The sequence below is a fragment of the Scomber scombrus genome, chromosome 5 (genome assembly GCF_963691925.1).
Source record: "Scomber scombrus chromosome 5, fScoSco1.1, whole genome shotgun sequence".
In the NCBI taxonomy this organism is placed as follows: domain Eukaryota; kingdom Metazoa; phylum Chordata; class Actinopteri; order Scombriformes; family Scombridae; genus Scomber; species Scomber scombrus.
Genome location: NC_084974.1, coordinates 15,005,959 through 15,022,146, shown reverse-complemented (window position 1 = coordinate 15,022,146; position 16,188 = coordinate 15,005,959). Strand labels below are relative to the sequence as shown.

The following is a 16,188-nucleotide window of genomic DNA, read 5'->3' as shown; positions in this document are numbered from 1 at the left end:
GAATGACTCCACGACTAAATATACTGCATACTCTTAAGACTTAACCAGAGTCGCAATCACACAATTCGACTTTTCCACCGGGCACGTGCGGAGGTCTGAGTCTGAGTCTGGATTCGGCTCTGCTCTCTGCACTTCACTGCTTTCCTGTAAGAGGCTTACTTGGTGTTAAGAGTCAGTGTTTTTGTGGAGGCCTCAGAGGTCATTTGTCTTTTCATCGTGGTGCTCATGAATGCTCTGTTCAACTTGTTCCACAGTGTGCCTGTGGACATTTACTGTGATATCAGGTGATGCATCAGAAGTTGGCTGTTCACCTTTCCACAGACTTGTTTTCGTTTTGTTGACTTAAATAGTTGAAAGTGTTGCTGTAAGTTGAGTTTTGAGACACAGGTAATTCAGGAATAGCAGCCATTCCTCAGATAGCAGCCTGTGACCCAGAGGAGGTGATCCAACACTGTGACAACATGTGAGGTTTTACTTTCATTGTGTGTGGTTTACCAGAAATGTTTGTCCCTCGCTGTCATCGTCTGACCACTTTGTCTGCCATTAAATGTTCAAGTTAGTGCCATAATGTGGTTATGACACATAAAGCCGCTCAGGATTACTGTACTGCTCACACTAAAAGACTCTTTTCAATCCCAGATGTTGTCTTGTTGCTTTGTGGGTGTTAAATCTACACTAAACTCATCCCAGCTGAAGTCATTATAAGATTATTTCAGGTGGAGAGATCTGTTACAGGTATGAATGCTGCCTCCAGTTTCCTGCTGCACTCTGGTTACGGTTCACCAGCTACAAGTGTTTTTGGCTATGATGAAATCAAACATTTATGAAAGGCAGTTCCAGACGAGGTTAAGATGTGTCTCGGCACCTCTTAAACTAACTTAAGCAACTGGAATGAGCTCTACTTCACAGTTTCTGTCTCAGATCTCAAACAGCAAAGTCATGTAGTCTATATTGAAGTCAAATGCTGGAGGGAAACCTAGTCCTCACTTGATAAAATCTTTCCACTCTTTTAAATGCTGCAAGTTTACATTCAGCTCAACATAATTTATAATAATAATAATTGTAGTTTCTTGCTGAAAACTTTATCTCGTGACATTTTCTTTATTTTTTACATGAAACAAATGCGTGGGTTCGGCTCCACTAATGTGATGTGTGCACTTGAGTGTGCGTGATAGCGGCCGCAGACAGTAGCTTTCACACAGGCTGTGAAGTGTAAGGCTGTATACAAGGGTCTGTGGAGTCATGGTTGGGAAGTTTTCACTTACAGTTTAATTTCATTTTCGGAGCAGTGAAGTGAAGCTTGAGCTTTAAATCCATGCTGATGCTGCCGGCTTTGTTAAGGACAGACGCTCCGCTGCAGGAAAATAGACACTCACACAATCATTGACCCCTATCTACCCCTGCTCCCCCATCTCTGCTAAAGACAGTGTTATTCTGCTTGCCATGGTAGGGTAAGTGGGCCCTGATTGATCAGTATTGATTAGAACTGTATTTGTCAGACAGTAATGGGCCTCCCCCTCAGGATATAATGTCTGCTGATTCCCACCCACCCCCATCTCTTGGCCCTACTTCACCCCTCTCTTTATGCCCTACTTGTACTGTTCTTAGCCCCCTCAACCTCTAATCAAACTGCACAGCCTCGTTCACTTTGTTTCCACTCTCTCTCTGCATTTCCATCTGCTCTCTCTCTCTCTCTCTCTCTCTCTCTCTCGGAAGAGCCTGAAGATGGAGTTCGGTTGTGAGGACGAGGAAGGAAATTAAGCATAGATGCTGTTATACTATTTATGAATCCATTTGCTGTTTTCATTTATCATGCACGTTATTCATGGTTCAATATTTGAGCTGATATTAAAACAGCCGTTTTTAGGAGAGGCAAAAACACACAGCAAAGCCTCCATTATGTGGTGTTTGTGTGCAAGCCAGTCAGTGTGTATGCAAACGTGTTTGGAGTACAGAGAGCCTCGGGCATTTCTGTTCAGACTCCTCACAAACAATAGGTGTGTCTGTGTGGATGACCTGACGAGCGTGAAACTGATTACAGCTGCTCTGCGGAAACACACACACACACACACACTGCTCACACCCTCAACTGTCAGACAAACAGCTCATGTGAAGTACAAAAGGTTAAAACTACTTTAAAGCTGTTGAAGCAATGCAACATTGAGCTTTTTGTAACCTAAAAAAACCCTTAAACTTTAGGTTAACGTGATGTTTCTTTCTCTCCATTTCTTGTTCAGAGTGAAAAACCGAGCTTTCTCCTCTGCACCGCGTCACCACGCCTGCTTCACCTGTGCAGCTGAAACCAGAACAAGGTAAAATAAGTGTGGAAAAAGTTTGATTTACTTTGTAAGCAGACACTTTTAATCTGGATGATTTTAAAGATTTTACTTTGACAGACTGTAACATTTAGCTCAATTTAAAGCAAACATTTGTTTTGGGCTGTTTGGTCCAACTTTTTATGAACTTACTGATCTGCCAGTGCCACTGTGTAGCCTCACTATGTTTGGTTTTCATTTGTGTGTGTGTGTGTGTTTAGGTGATATAAACATGTTGTGTGTTGTATCTAGCTCTCTCAATCTGGTCCCAAACTTGTCTTGATAGTAGATTTATCGCCTTTGTCCTGCTTCATTGTAACTCTCACATTTAACTCCCTTCACTTGCAGAATATTTGAGTGTTTTTATGAGAAACGTGAGACTCAAAAACTTGATAAAGGCTAATGGGCTCGATGACCCAGATATCTTTCAGCATTATTCGGGTAAGCTGTCTGCCCCTTTATTTAATAGAAAGTCCTCATTTGAATATTGTACTGATAATGAAAAGCAGGTCACCTGACGTGTACTCTGCCTCAATAAAGGAGAGCTACACCAGCAGCTACTGTCAGAAAACACAACGCCTAGCTTAACAGGAAGTCCCATAATGCTCTCTAATTCTTTGTTATCTAAGTTACATCACGAGTCTGTTCAGTTTTATTCTGGAGGTCAAGAATGTGTTGTTATCATTAACCTTTTGATTTACAGTCCTTTTTTTGTTTGCCTCAGGAAGCACTTTGACCTGCTCAGACAACACCTTCCCGAAACATAAACACTCTCTGTGCTGATGCTATCTGAATTCAATTTAGTGTAAACAAAGTTATTGTTTCATTGTTTACTCTCAAAGCTTTATTATTACTATGTAGTCATTCTAGGAGTTTCAGTCATATGTTATGTTGTAATATCTGTGATTCTCTTACATGACATTATGAAGCAGAACCATTTGGGGATAATAATTGTTGATTGTTGACACTGTTGAAAGCAGATATGGAGGTTCCTGCCATTAAAGATCGGCAATATCATGGAATATAAAGTTCATACTACTCCATACTGTATATCATGGCAGCTATCCCATTGTCTTTGGGTGTATTAGCTTAGAGTGGGTAATGATGCAAAGCAATAAGCAGCTTTATATTGTAATATATTATATGAGCAGCATATATATATATATATATATATATATATATATATTATATATATATTAGATATGACTACTTCTCAGGTATTTGCTGGGTTAGCCAAAATCTGACAGTCCTGTCTGGTTCATATCTATCTATTCATATTCATGAAACTATATTTATCTTAACGGGTTTTCAAGAAGAAATTAAAGCCGCAAGCGGCGATGGCGGGCCCTCGCTCACCCATGCCACCCATGGGCTGTGGCGTGAAGCAGAAAGTGAGAAAAAACCTGGAAGGAGGCCAAAAATGCAATGTTTCGTTCATCCAGTAGGGGGCAGTCACATGTAGTTACACATATGGTCTGGTGTGGTCTGGTGTGTTCAGGGCGGCCACTCATCAGTCATGTGAAGTTTGGAGTGAATTGGACAAAGCATGAAGGAGTTATGAGAGGTTGATGGTTCATCCACCAGGGGGCAGTAGAGTGTAACAAAACACAAGCGGTTGCGTTCAGGGTGGGACAGTGATTACACATGTGAAGTTTTGTGGAAATCGCACAATGATGATGTAAAATATGGCACTTCCTGTTTCCACTAGGGGGCGACACGAGTGAGATCGCCTATGAGCGAATGGAGACGTTGAAGTCGGCACCCTGGACCTGTGTACCAATTTTCATGATGATACGAGTTCAATAAAGCCATCAAAAAGCCAAACGTATTTTCATGGCGAGGAATTGATGGTCGCCGCGTCGCCACACGGACGCCATTACTCGTAGCTTCACAGTGTTCATAATGTAGCTTCACCAACTGGTTCTGAATGAAGTTGATGGGGCAAACTATGTAATTTTAATGAATCTTAGTTAACTTCCTGTTACCACCGGGGGGCGCTATGAGTCACGTGGGAAGTTAATATATCGGGACGTTCAGGGCGGAGCCATCATCATGTCCAGCAAGTTTGAAGCTGATTGTATGAAGTATGTGGGCGTGAGAGCCACTCGTATGTACATGGCGAGCACGCCAAAGTTAGTTGAGCCCTGGCAGACACGCCCTTTGACCTACGGATGCACAGAGCACAACTTAAGCTCAGCTAGGTCTGGAGATGTTGCGTACCTAATTTGAACTTGATCGGGCGAACGCTGTGGGAGGAGTTAATTTTAGGTGGGAAAAATCAAAACCAAAATGGCCGACTTCCTGTTGGGTTGAGGTCATGAGGTCAAGAGGCTTTTTTGTATATGTGGGTATAATACATATGTGTACCGAATTTTGTGAGCATAGGACAAAGTTAGCAAAATTCCCTATGGGCATTTTTGGACTTTGTAGGGGGCGCTATTCCGCCATTCTGTGTCGACCATGTGCGACCACCCAAAAATATCGAATTTCGGATGAGGCCGGACGTCCGTGCAAAAGTATAAGCATTTTCACTTTTGTGAAAGGGGCGAAATTGGGGCACGAAATGTCGGAAGAATAATAATAATAATAATAATAATAAACATTACAATTTCAATAGGGCTTTCGCCAGGCGACTTGCAGTCGCCGCTCGGGCCCTAATAAACATTACAATTTCAATAGGGCTTTCGCCAGGCGACTTGCAGTCGCCGCTCGGGCCTAAAAAAGGGGAAAAATGTGCCATATATAGATTGTCTGACAGTACAGGGTTTTTTGAGCCCTATATAGAGAGTTTTAAAATATCCAAATACATTAATGTCCATCGTTGTTTTTTTTAAAATACAACCTTAAGATAATGTTCCCTTAAGTTTTTTTTTTTTTTTTTTTTTTTTTTTTAAACAGTTGCAACCTAGAAATCTACTGAGCCAGACATTGTACGGTTGAAAAACAAAATATATCACCTCGCTGTGATGCACAAACTATAGGATAGGGACATTATTGTATTTCTCTACTTCTGTTTACTGTAATTTATCGGTTGAAACAGCTGATAAAGCTTCACTGAGAATATATTCAATCTGACTATGAAACTACCCATAGAAACACAGAGCCTGGAAGAGGATGTGTTCATATTAAAGAGTAGAGCTGCTTGTTTAAATGGTTAATTGATTTCAGTTAGAAAGGCCATCCTTCAACCAGACGTCTTGGGTTCATGACCCCTCGAGTCTCTACGGCGTTGAAATGTCTCTGAGCAATACACTGAATCCCTCTGACCTCCCTGTGAGGGGTTGAAAGAAAAAAAAAGAAAAAATCTCTGTAGGGATGAATTTTCAATCAGGAAAATGTCGTAGTATCTTTTACATATTTGTCCCCCTGCGTGTTCATCTTGACCTCCCCTCTGTTTCTCCTATCGACTTCCACCTCCTCACTTCCTACTCCCTCTCTCACCACCATCACCACAGATAAACCAGTCAGAGATGATGATTATGATGATGATGATGAATGGTGATGTGGGCTGCGATTCTTGATTCTCCAACTAGATGCAAATCATCGGGCTTCTTACATGGATGTCTGAACGTGTGTTTTGGGAGAGTGCCTTTTAAAAAAAAAAAAAAATCCTTCCTAAATGCGTCTTGCTCTTTTCACCCCAACCCCTGGTCATCCTCCTCCTCGAGCCGCCTCAGTGTCATGGGACGGCAGCTTGACAGACAGACAGGCAGATGGAAGTGACACCAGCGACATCAGCGGGATGTGGGAAAACAATGTAGACGGAAATCAATGGAGACAATGACAGCAGGGTCAGGAGAGACTCGAGGAAAAGACTGGGGAAGAAAGTGAGTGGGAAGGAAAGCGGGGCAACGGAGAGAGAGGGAGAGAGAGAGAGAGCTGTGGCTTCGCGAAGCTCCAGCCTGAGAGGGAGAGATGTCGCCTCCAGATAAGACTTATGAGCCCAATATAGACCAGAGTCTGAGGCTTTGACTGTGTGTTTCCTTCCAGCCCAGTGTTCTGATATGTCCGTGTTTTTTTGGCTGCTTCCTGTGGAGTTTTGTTGTTGCAGTAGGCGGTCAGGCACTTGGGGTAGTTTGTTACTGAGATTTGATTTTTCCCTGAGGCATCTTCCTGCAGTTTGTGTTGCACATGACGAATGGCTCAAATTTCGGCATTTATCATGAAGCGTGACCGATGGTGCTCTTATTTTTGTAGGGCTGAGCAACAGAGTCCAAATGATGATTCCTCACTATTTGCATTTCTAGTTGTGGAGGAATATTTCCTGCTGCAGGGAAAGAAAACTCAGTTCTGTTACAGCTGGGGTCAAGAATGATGCCTTGCTCACAGCAGAGCGCCAAAGCTCCATTTTGCACTTACTGTACGCCAGGGCACATCAGGAAAACGCAGACAGACGGCAGTTATCCTGTAACGTCTGATCATGAGCCTTTCCAACTGAGCACAATGGAAATGAACTTACTACATCCAGCCCCAGGACACTTCACATCTACCGCTTCCTTTTAATGACACTACTGAACTCATAGAACATCACTGATCTCCTTTAACTTTTAGACACTTCATATAAAGCTCTTTATACCAAAGCTGTTTTAGTCAAGTTAAAGTCTTCAAAAGCAGATTAGTTTTAAGTCTCTAAAGTATCTGACTGGTTACCACTGAAGGTTCACATTTTTCCAATTCTATCTTCAAACAATACTCAAAAAACTGCATGTTCATAAATACTTTTTTTACGTGTCAAAAATCAGTCATTTTAACCATACTGGCTGTTCCTAATGTTCGTCCAGTGTAAGTGATCAGCGACAGAATCTATAACAATTACAGTAACTAATAAATCTTTGAATGTACATATTGGCATTTAGGTATTATTGTAATAAATTTAAAATAATATGAACCCTTTTATTTGAATAACACAGCTGTTAGTAATGATAGTCACGAAGTATTTTTCTAATGATTAAAAAATCCAGTGTTTATGATTTGCTTAAAGCTTTAATATATTTTAAGTTTCAAGTCAAGACAAGTCTCAATATTTAATTTTTATAGCTGAAATCCAAATCTCCAGTCCACAGCTCTGCTTTATACTTACTATTTGTTACACATCTTATTAAACTATCTCACATGGTTTAAGATTATTTTTATGTTTACATGTTTTCACTTTAATAATCACTCTTTTTTTTTAATCCCTCACTTCAGTTGTCTCTAACTTGAGTAGCCGTTCACTTCTACATGACATGAGGTCAGTGAGGCAGAGTTAAGGGTGGAGAGCTGATAGCGCCTCCTGTTCCGTCTCCTCCATCAGACGCCATGGTGTCACGGATGCTTGACGTACTGTCCCCAGGCTGCCTGCCAGCACTGTATTGTGTTGTGTTACAGCGTCCCTCTTTCCTCTGCTCCTATCTGCCGTCTGCCAGTCATATGTACCACCATCTGTTCTTCCAACCAGGCCGTAATCTAGCTCGCACTGTGGCATCGTTTGCTGGATTTAAACATGTTCAATAACTGTAATTATCTGGAGAGTTAGTTTGTTTTCTTTCTTTTTTTTGTTTAGAAATCTGTTACATCAGTTAATCTTTGTTTTATGTTACTGATTTGATTGATTTTCCTCAGTAGACCTTGGTATTTGGTCTCTAAACGTTCCCTGCTTTAGTTTCAGATATAATTAGACTGCTTTCTGTTTTGGCAGTAACTGAGACAGAAACATACTACAGGTTTGTCCCTCGTCATCTCTGATCCCTTTATGCTCTCGACTCTCTCTCCACGCTGATCTCAGGGCCCGTATCGGTCTGACATAGCAGCAAGCAGAAGAGGCAGCACCTCCTCCACATTGAGTGCACTCATTCCTCTGGAAGCTGCACTCCTCTGCTAACTCTGTCATTACTACCATCTAACCGGTGTAATTACCAGCCTCGGTGTGTGTTTGCGGTGCTCAGGCCAAGCCTGCATCATGCAGAGCAGCTCAGAGCGGGCGTGGAGGGAGGGAGCATGAATGGGAGAGACAGAACAAGGGAGGTACATCTTAGAGCTAATTAATTACTGTATGTGAGTAATTAAAAGGCATTGTGTGTGTGTGTGTGTGTGTGTGTGTGTGTGTGTGTGTGTGTGTGTGTGTGTGTGTGTGTGTGTGTGTGTGTGTGTGTGTGTGTGTGTGTGTGTGTGTGACGTGTGACGTGTGACGTGTGTCTTCTGATGTCTGGGCCAAAGCTGAATGTGTATACAGATTTAATTCTCTCTCCTCACAGATTTCTGGATTTCTAGAGATTTCCTTTTTGCCCTCGGTTCATAATCATATTATATTTCGCTGGTGTTTGGCTTTAAAAGTAGTGATTTATTTTGAATAAACCCTCCCACATAGCCCCAACCTAGCTGTCACCTGCATGTCATAAAAACCTCTCACATTTAACTCCTGAATATGTGGTTTGCTGATGTACATTATATCGACCTTTCCCCTCCTCCGCAAAGTGTAACTTTGTCTGTGGCCTTAAACTAAACTGATGTTTTGGATTGTTACTACAAATGTACTGTTTGAAATTGATAATCAGATACTGTTTCCTGGGTTAAAGTTTGTGGGGATGTTTTTTCTCCACACAACACATTTCGGTTGTTGTTTGTCAGTGCTGCTGACTGATGAAAACCATGAAAGGTTGAAAGCTCTGAAAACACTAGTGTGTGGGCCTTGAGTTTAGATGATTTTATAATGCATACTAATCTCATGGTTACTTCCATACTCAAATGGATCTTATAATTTGGATAAAGATACATGATTCATTTAGCACATCTTGACAGATTTCATAGTAAATCTCTGCTGTCTGTGTGTTTACCCTCTTTAAACATCATTTAAGTGTTTAAATTGTTATTCTGCTGTTTTCAACAACCTGAGAGAAACATATCGTTATGTTAATTTGCTACTCAGTGATGGGTGATGCAGAACACAGTCATTGTCAGCTTCATGGTTGAGGCAGATTGTAGAAGGTACAGTCAGAGAAAGGATATTGGTCAACCTCTGAGATGTGATCTGTGTATCACACCAGGCCAGACACAGGCTCACTACTGAGCTGATTAACCCGTCAGGATAAAAGAGCAAGGGCTATTCTTTTGTTTTTAGTCATCTTAGCATGGATGGATTACTATGAAATTTGGTACAGATGTTCATTTTCTCCTCAGGATGAATTGTAATATTTTAATATTTTGGTGATCTCTTGACTTTCATCTAGCGCCACCAACAGGATTTTTTCAAATTTGTGTTTATACTTGTATTGTGTATATTGTATTGCGACTTTTATTCTCAGAGTTTCGTTGCACTCATGTTGGTGGAAACACCACAAATCCGCACACAAACTGTCTCACAGGAAAAACTCTATCTTGACAGACGTTATTGGTAAAGATCAGACCGCACTCACTCCATCGCCTCTCTCATCAGGCACCTCAGACACATAATGAAGCCATTCTGCAGCCCCTGCAGCTGGGGCAGGATAATCTGGGATTGGGCCTGATAGTGGATCACAGGACAGGACTCCGGATGAGGAAAGACTCTGTCAGAAAGCATGATCAGAGCGGGAGCCTTTGGCCCGGAGGTGCCTGTGGTTCCCCAAAACAAAGACATGATACATTTGCGCGTCTGTATGACTATAGGGAGATTTTGTTTGCTGTGAATGAGTTTTGTTGATGGTATTTGTGTGAAATCTATGATTGAATGAGTAATGCTGTATAGGGGCCAGACATGAATTCATTGAGGGCTCGTCAGAAGGCGTGGTGTACCATAAAAGACACACAAACCACTCTGAGCTGCCTCGACACAATGAAAAGCTCAACGTTATGCAAATTGGACTTTATAACCAGATAGTCGGCCCAGGAGTTGACAAAACTCAGGCAGCTGGAGAACGACGAGTAGATTTAGTTCTCACCACAAAACACTTCCTAATGTTTGCTTTCTGCTGCCTGTTAAACTTACTGGAAATAATTAGACGTTAAAACCCTTTTTCATTTAGACGAGTGTAGCTTCCTCCAGTTTTTTAAACCCCGGTGCTTGCATGTGAAACAGCAGTATAGAGAAAGCGCTGAAATTTTAACGAGGTTAGATGTGACACAGTTGAAACAATAATACAGTTACTTTTGCGTGTGTGTGTGTTTCTGCTAGTGGTTGTGTCATATGATACATTTCTTTATTGCTTTTGTGTAATGTTAACAGTCATAAGTTATTCAATGTGGAAATTCAGTTTTACAATGGTGAAATATGAAAGGTCAAGTGCTATTGATATACATACTGGTTAATAAACTGCTTCAGTAAGCTGTGTGTGATAAAATATCTGTTTAGATCACAGATCGTACTGCAGGGGAACCAAACCGGTGTAAGTGTGGCACACGATGGAGGTTTTGAGCAACATGTAAGCTAAATGGATTCAGTGTACGATGGAGTAGCAAGATGCAGGAAATGTAAAGAGGGAAATGAGTGAAATTGGCAAGTCTGAAATTTAACGAGAGCATGTTTTAAAAGGTAGATATGCAGATGTTCATTTGCCCCTTGCCCGCATTTGAATTACTTTTGGTTTTAGAATAGACTGGTGGAGATAAAGGAGCTTTAATCCGAGGACGGAGAACTTTAATGCAGAATGAGATAAAAGGAGGAGTAAATTCAGGAGAAAGGAAAAGAAGCGCTAGCAGCACATTTGAATTTGAAACATTTAGCTGAAGCACTCTTGCAGAATATGTAACCTTCCACCCCTGTACAGACTGGTATATAATGTTTTTAAACAAGTCACACTGCATTCCCAACCTACAAACTTTCACCATGACTCAAAAACCAGAACCTGCTGAAACCTTGACACTGAGCTTAACACTATTTCAAGTTTAAGCTTTTCAGATCGCTAAAATGACAAATAACCTCCAATACAGAGTTCTAAGGTCAAAAGGCGCTCTGGTAATGTTCCTGTACATGTGCAATGATCATGTAAGTTAATGAATTAAAAAAATCATTACATTAAACCTCATGAGAGACAGAAGAAGTCTCTGAGTCTTTACAAGGATTTACTAAGACTTGACGCTGTGTGACTGTCACATCATAAAGCACGCCACTGTGGTTCACTGAGCAATGTACCACTCTCCTCCTTGCTTTCGAGTCTGTCCAATCGCTCTATTTCTGGATTTACCCCACCTCACCCTTCCAGCTGTTGGGTCACTTTGCGCACTCGCCGTTTTCTGTCTCTCCTGACGTCCTGCTTCAAATCTTTGTCATAAAGGTTTATTAACTACACAAAGTTGTACATAGAGTAGAAATGGAGTCGCTTCAGCTATGTAGCGATCTGCACTCGGATGGCAACAAAATAAGTCTGTCATGTCTGGACAGCCGAGAAACCAGTCAACCTTTTTATCTTCAGTCACCCAAACATACATGTTTTCATTAGACACACACCAGTGTAACATACACATTATAAACTACAAAGCAGAGATACTCTAACACGTATATAGGCTATGTGAGACGTGAGTAGCGGCTCCGCCTCAGTGCTGAAGTGTTTAAATTGTCTGTGCACTGAGCTTTTCCTCTGTTGGGATCTATTACTTTCTAGTCCGATAATATGAGCTGAGTGTTTCAGTGGTTTTAATCTGCAGCATAGCGGCCAGAGCCTTTATGTCCTGTGGGTATGTGAGTGTTTGTGTGTGCACGCACATGCACTCGAGTGCACAGTGTGTGTGATAATAACATCCCCTGTCAGCCTCCTGAAGATTAGCCTCAATGGGAGAAATCCTCTGTCATATCCACTGCACCTTATTCTCTCTCTCTCTCTCTCCCTCTCTTTCCTCCTCCCTCTGTGTTATCAGTCTTACATTGTTTTACAGTTGAGTGATTCGCTCTTTCCAGAATTCACTGCTCTTTTTGCCTGTGAACAGAATTTGGGTCACTCGAGCTGTATGATTTAAAACATTTATTTTAAATCTAATTTGTTTTGGTTTTAGGGTTTTTGTGTCTGAAACTAATTTGTTGGAAATTATATATATATATTTATTCCTTTGGTTTTCTCTTCTCAGATCTGCATTAGACTGAAAATAGTCCAAGAAGAAGAGGAAGAGGACCAGTCCTGACTCAAACGGGTCCATCATGGATCAGCGAAGTCTTTCCTGCAATGTTTTTTGAAGCTGGAGGCTGCAGCACCGTCAGCAGTGTGTGTGTGGGGCGATGCCAGCCCCCTGCCCATCTGGCCTCTATCCTGCCCTGAGTTCTCCTGGGGTGCCATGAATAACTACAGAGACAGAGGGGTCACCTGCACCTCCTCGGATCTCCTGGATGGGGGAGGAGGAGGAGGGTTACCCCAGCACACTCCGTTTCGTCACACCCCCAATGGCCACCTGGTGCCTGGCCCAACAGACCCGGCCATGCAACCACGCGTCTCCGTACCTAAAATGGGTGTTCGGGCGCGTATTGCAGAGTGGCCCCCACGTCGAGCGCAGTCTCGGGAATCGCTGCTTGAAAACGGGCAATATGGCAACAATCACCACGGAGACGACTGCTCCACTTCATTGTCCTCATCAGTTTTGTCTTCAGACATCGGGTTGGTGCGGGGTGGAATCACTAGGTTGCCACGACGACGGTCCAAGGATGTAGAGTTCAGAGGTGGAGGGTTTGGCGTTGAGAGAGGTTCACCTTTGAGTCTGCGTGTTTTCCCCCCTCTGAGGCAGCGCTCCAACAGCGAGGTGACGCTGAGCGAACAGGACGAGAACGAGGTGAGCTTCAAATCTTCAGTACGTTTTTGTTACAGCAGGAAAAAAACAGAAGAAAACATTTTGGTCCTCCTTTTTGAAAAATGGCTCATTGGTCCAAACTATTACTGAAACAGTGAAGTTTTGCTTCAGTGGAAAAGGAAAACAACTCTTCTGTTTCCTGCAAGGAGTTAGGACACACTTGCTGACTGCTGTGTTATGATGATTTATGGTCACTCAGAACTGGTTCTGACATGCTGTGTGACCACATCGGAAATCAAATGTGTTTATACTTGTTCAGAACAGCTTCACTCAAAGTCGAAGTGAAAAGCCAATTGTCACAAAGAGGGGAGGGGACATGTGATATTTAAATACAGGGATAATGCTGCATATTATAATAATGATGGCAGCGGCACTACATGAGCACGTGTAACCAGGGTAACTTGGCTAAGCTGGTGAGCTTCTATACTCTTTGCCCGCATGCTACAGCTCAGTGTTGCACTGCCAAAATGTTCGGGTGGAACTAAAGAGCTAGAAGTCTATTTCTAGACTTCTATCTATTTTGATAGTAATTGTTTGGGTCAGAACATATCGATCCGAACATCTAAACGAACCATTGCATCCCTGCTGCTTATACTCACTCATGATAGTAGTCTCTGTTAAATTCTCTCCTTTCTGCTCTAAGGTGGAGGTTCGAGGAGGAGGGGGAATGGGAAACTTGTTCAGAGAGTATGGCAGCACCTCCTCTATCGACATCCAGGGCATTCCTGAGCAGAGCTTCTTCGACATGCTCAGCCAGTTCCACCAGGAGAGGCCTGACCAGCGCAGCACAGCTCCCATACGCCTCGGGGAGCTGCTGCGTGCTCCAGATTCACCACCGAGCGCAGCTTTGCCCTCTGCTCCCTCACCTGGTCCCACACCAGGTGGGGACGACAGAGGGACAGGGAGGAAGGATGGAGCTGAGCGAGTGAGGAAGAAAAGTGGAGGGACAGAGTCATCGTTGGGCACCTCTTCTTTGTTTCGGAAACTTCGGAGCTCCAGTCGAGGGGAGCTGGATGGAGGGAAAGGAGAGAGTGGTGAAGACGGAGGGGGGCGGGGCTCAACAGATGCATCTTACAAACCGTGGGTGTGCCCTAAGAGTTTTGTCCACTTCGACGCTCAGAGCATCCTGTTTGACCTCCACGAGGCGGCAGTTCAGCGCGGATACGTCACCCAGAGGAGGAACACTGCTACGGGGGCATCAGCTGCTTCAGTGTCTCTGTCTGTGTCCAAATCCTCGGCTCCGAGCGGGAATGACCCCGTTTACTCCAGCATCGAGGATCTGACCCTGAGCCTCGACCCTGGCTCCACAACGCCTTCTCTGGGCATGGACCCTCTGGACGGGCCTCCTGGAGCCCACAGCTCGAGCCCACTCCTCCTCTGCTGCCCCCACTTCCTCAACGAGACCGGGGGCCACGGGGAGCGCAACATCAGCTTCCTCAGCTCGTCAGCAGAGCGAGGAGGGGAGGGAGGAGGAGAGGGAGCAAGGAGCTGGCTGAGGAGGAGTAACGCCAGCGTCTCAGTGCTGGAGGTGCCTATTGAACAGCAGGTTACGAGACTGGACAGACTGAAACTGTACAGCATAGAGCATGTTGACCTGGGGGCCAGGTACTACAGAGACTACTTCCATGGGAAAGGTAACACACACACACACACACACACACACACACACACACAGAAACACATTCACTGTAAAGCAGATTTATACTTCACCCATAAATATTCTTTGATGTTGATGCCAGCTGTGTTGTGCACACATCACAAGAATCAGACATACTGAGAAAAAATTGATTGGACACAGTCAAGCTTTGCAGAATTAAAACATACATGTTGTTAAAACTGTGGTTTATCGACGCATTTACATTACAACATGTTCTCTGGACGTTAATGAGAAACTAACAAAAGCATTGATTTTCATGAACACTACATTCATATTTAATTATAAAGCAAAAATATAAAACATTTGCTGGTCCTGGCCTCTCTTATGTGAGAATTTCAGCTTTTATCTGTTTTATATCATTGTAAACTATAAACTATATTTGGGTTTTGGGGTGTTGTTCAGAAAACAAGCAATTTAAAGATGTCAACTTAAGCTCTGATTGATTATTACACTTTATACACCAAATCTTTAATTTATTGAACAAGTAATCAAAATACATCCAACATATGTAGACAACAGCCCACATATAATGATAACTAAATGATACATACTGTATTATATCCAGTGTCAGTCCCCACATCTCATCCTGTGGCAGTTAATATCCAGCTGGGCCTGAGCAGAGCACAGCGGGCCAAACTGGCAACAATCCCAGAGTTTTTATTACACATTTATGTACCTGCCACTGGACTGTTGACAAACTCTAAACTGATGGTACACCACCTGCCTTTCTGCATGATAACAAGTAACTACATATTCAGCCAGGGCAGCTTTGTTTTACATCTGTTGTCAGTGTGAGAGGAAACGCCTAACTTCAGATATGAATTTGGTGTGAGAGAGAGAGAGAGAGAGAGAGAGAGAGAGAGAGAGAGAGAGAGAGAGAGAGAGAGAGAGAGAGAGAGAGAGAGAGAGAGAGAGAGAGAGAGAGAGAGAGAGAGAGAGAGAGAGAGAGAGAGAGAGAGAGAGAGAGAGAGAGAGAGAGAGAGAGAGAGAGAGAGAGAGAGATGCATGTCTGTACAAGTGCATGACATGTGGGCATTTCTTGTCAACATCACCTCTTCAGACAGTGTATGAAACTTCCCCTGGGCAAGCATCATCTGGCTGCACCCTAATTAGCGACAGATGCTGTTAGGAGCACATGTGTGCAAGCGTGTGTGTGTGGGGGGGGGGGACAGACAGGCCTGCAGCCACACAGATAAAGGTTATTCCAAAAATATGTTCATCTGCTGACTCGTTTCCAGCTTAGCTGTCCCCCCAGAACGCTGCTGTGATTGTGCGAGTGTGTGCTGTGATGTGCCCTCATCAAAAAGCTGACAGTTTCACCAGAAGAAATAGCAGGGAAGCTGAGCAGGCCTGAGTCTCTTAACGTTCACATCGTCTCGATTCATTCCCGTCAGAGGAGGGATGGAGGAGGAATACTAGATTCCTCCCTGAGTGTCTGCAGAATTTGTGTCTTGACTCCCACGCTGCCTGTGGCGTTGGCATTAGCGCGGC

The 16,188-nt window shown here is 43.2% G+C and overlaps 1 protein-coding gene across 1 annotated transcript in view; it reads left to right on the top strand.

Moving 5' to 3' along the window:
• Window positions 1-16,188, top strand: part of sipa1l3 (signal-induced proliferation-associated 1 like 3) — a 72,113-nt gene that overhangs the window by 30,356 nt on the left and 25,569 nt on the right. Inside the window, exons 2-4 of the mRNA XM_062418774.1 lie at window positions 2,238-2,312; window positions 12,330-13,022; window positions 13,684-14,674. Of these exons, the coding sequence (XP_062274758.1) occupies window positions 12,534-13,022; window positions 13,684-14,674 (1,480 nt within the window). The 5' untranslated portion in view covers window positions 2,238-2,312; window positions 12,330-12,533. The remainder of the gene's footprint in view (window positions 1-2,237; window positions 2,313-12,329; window positions 13,023-13,683; window positions 14,675-16,188) is intronic.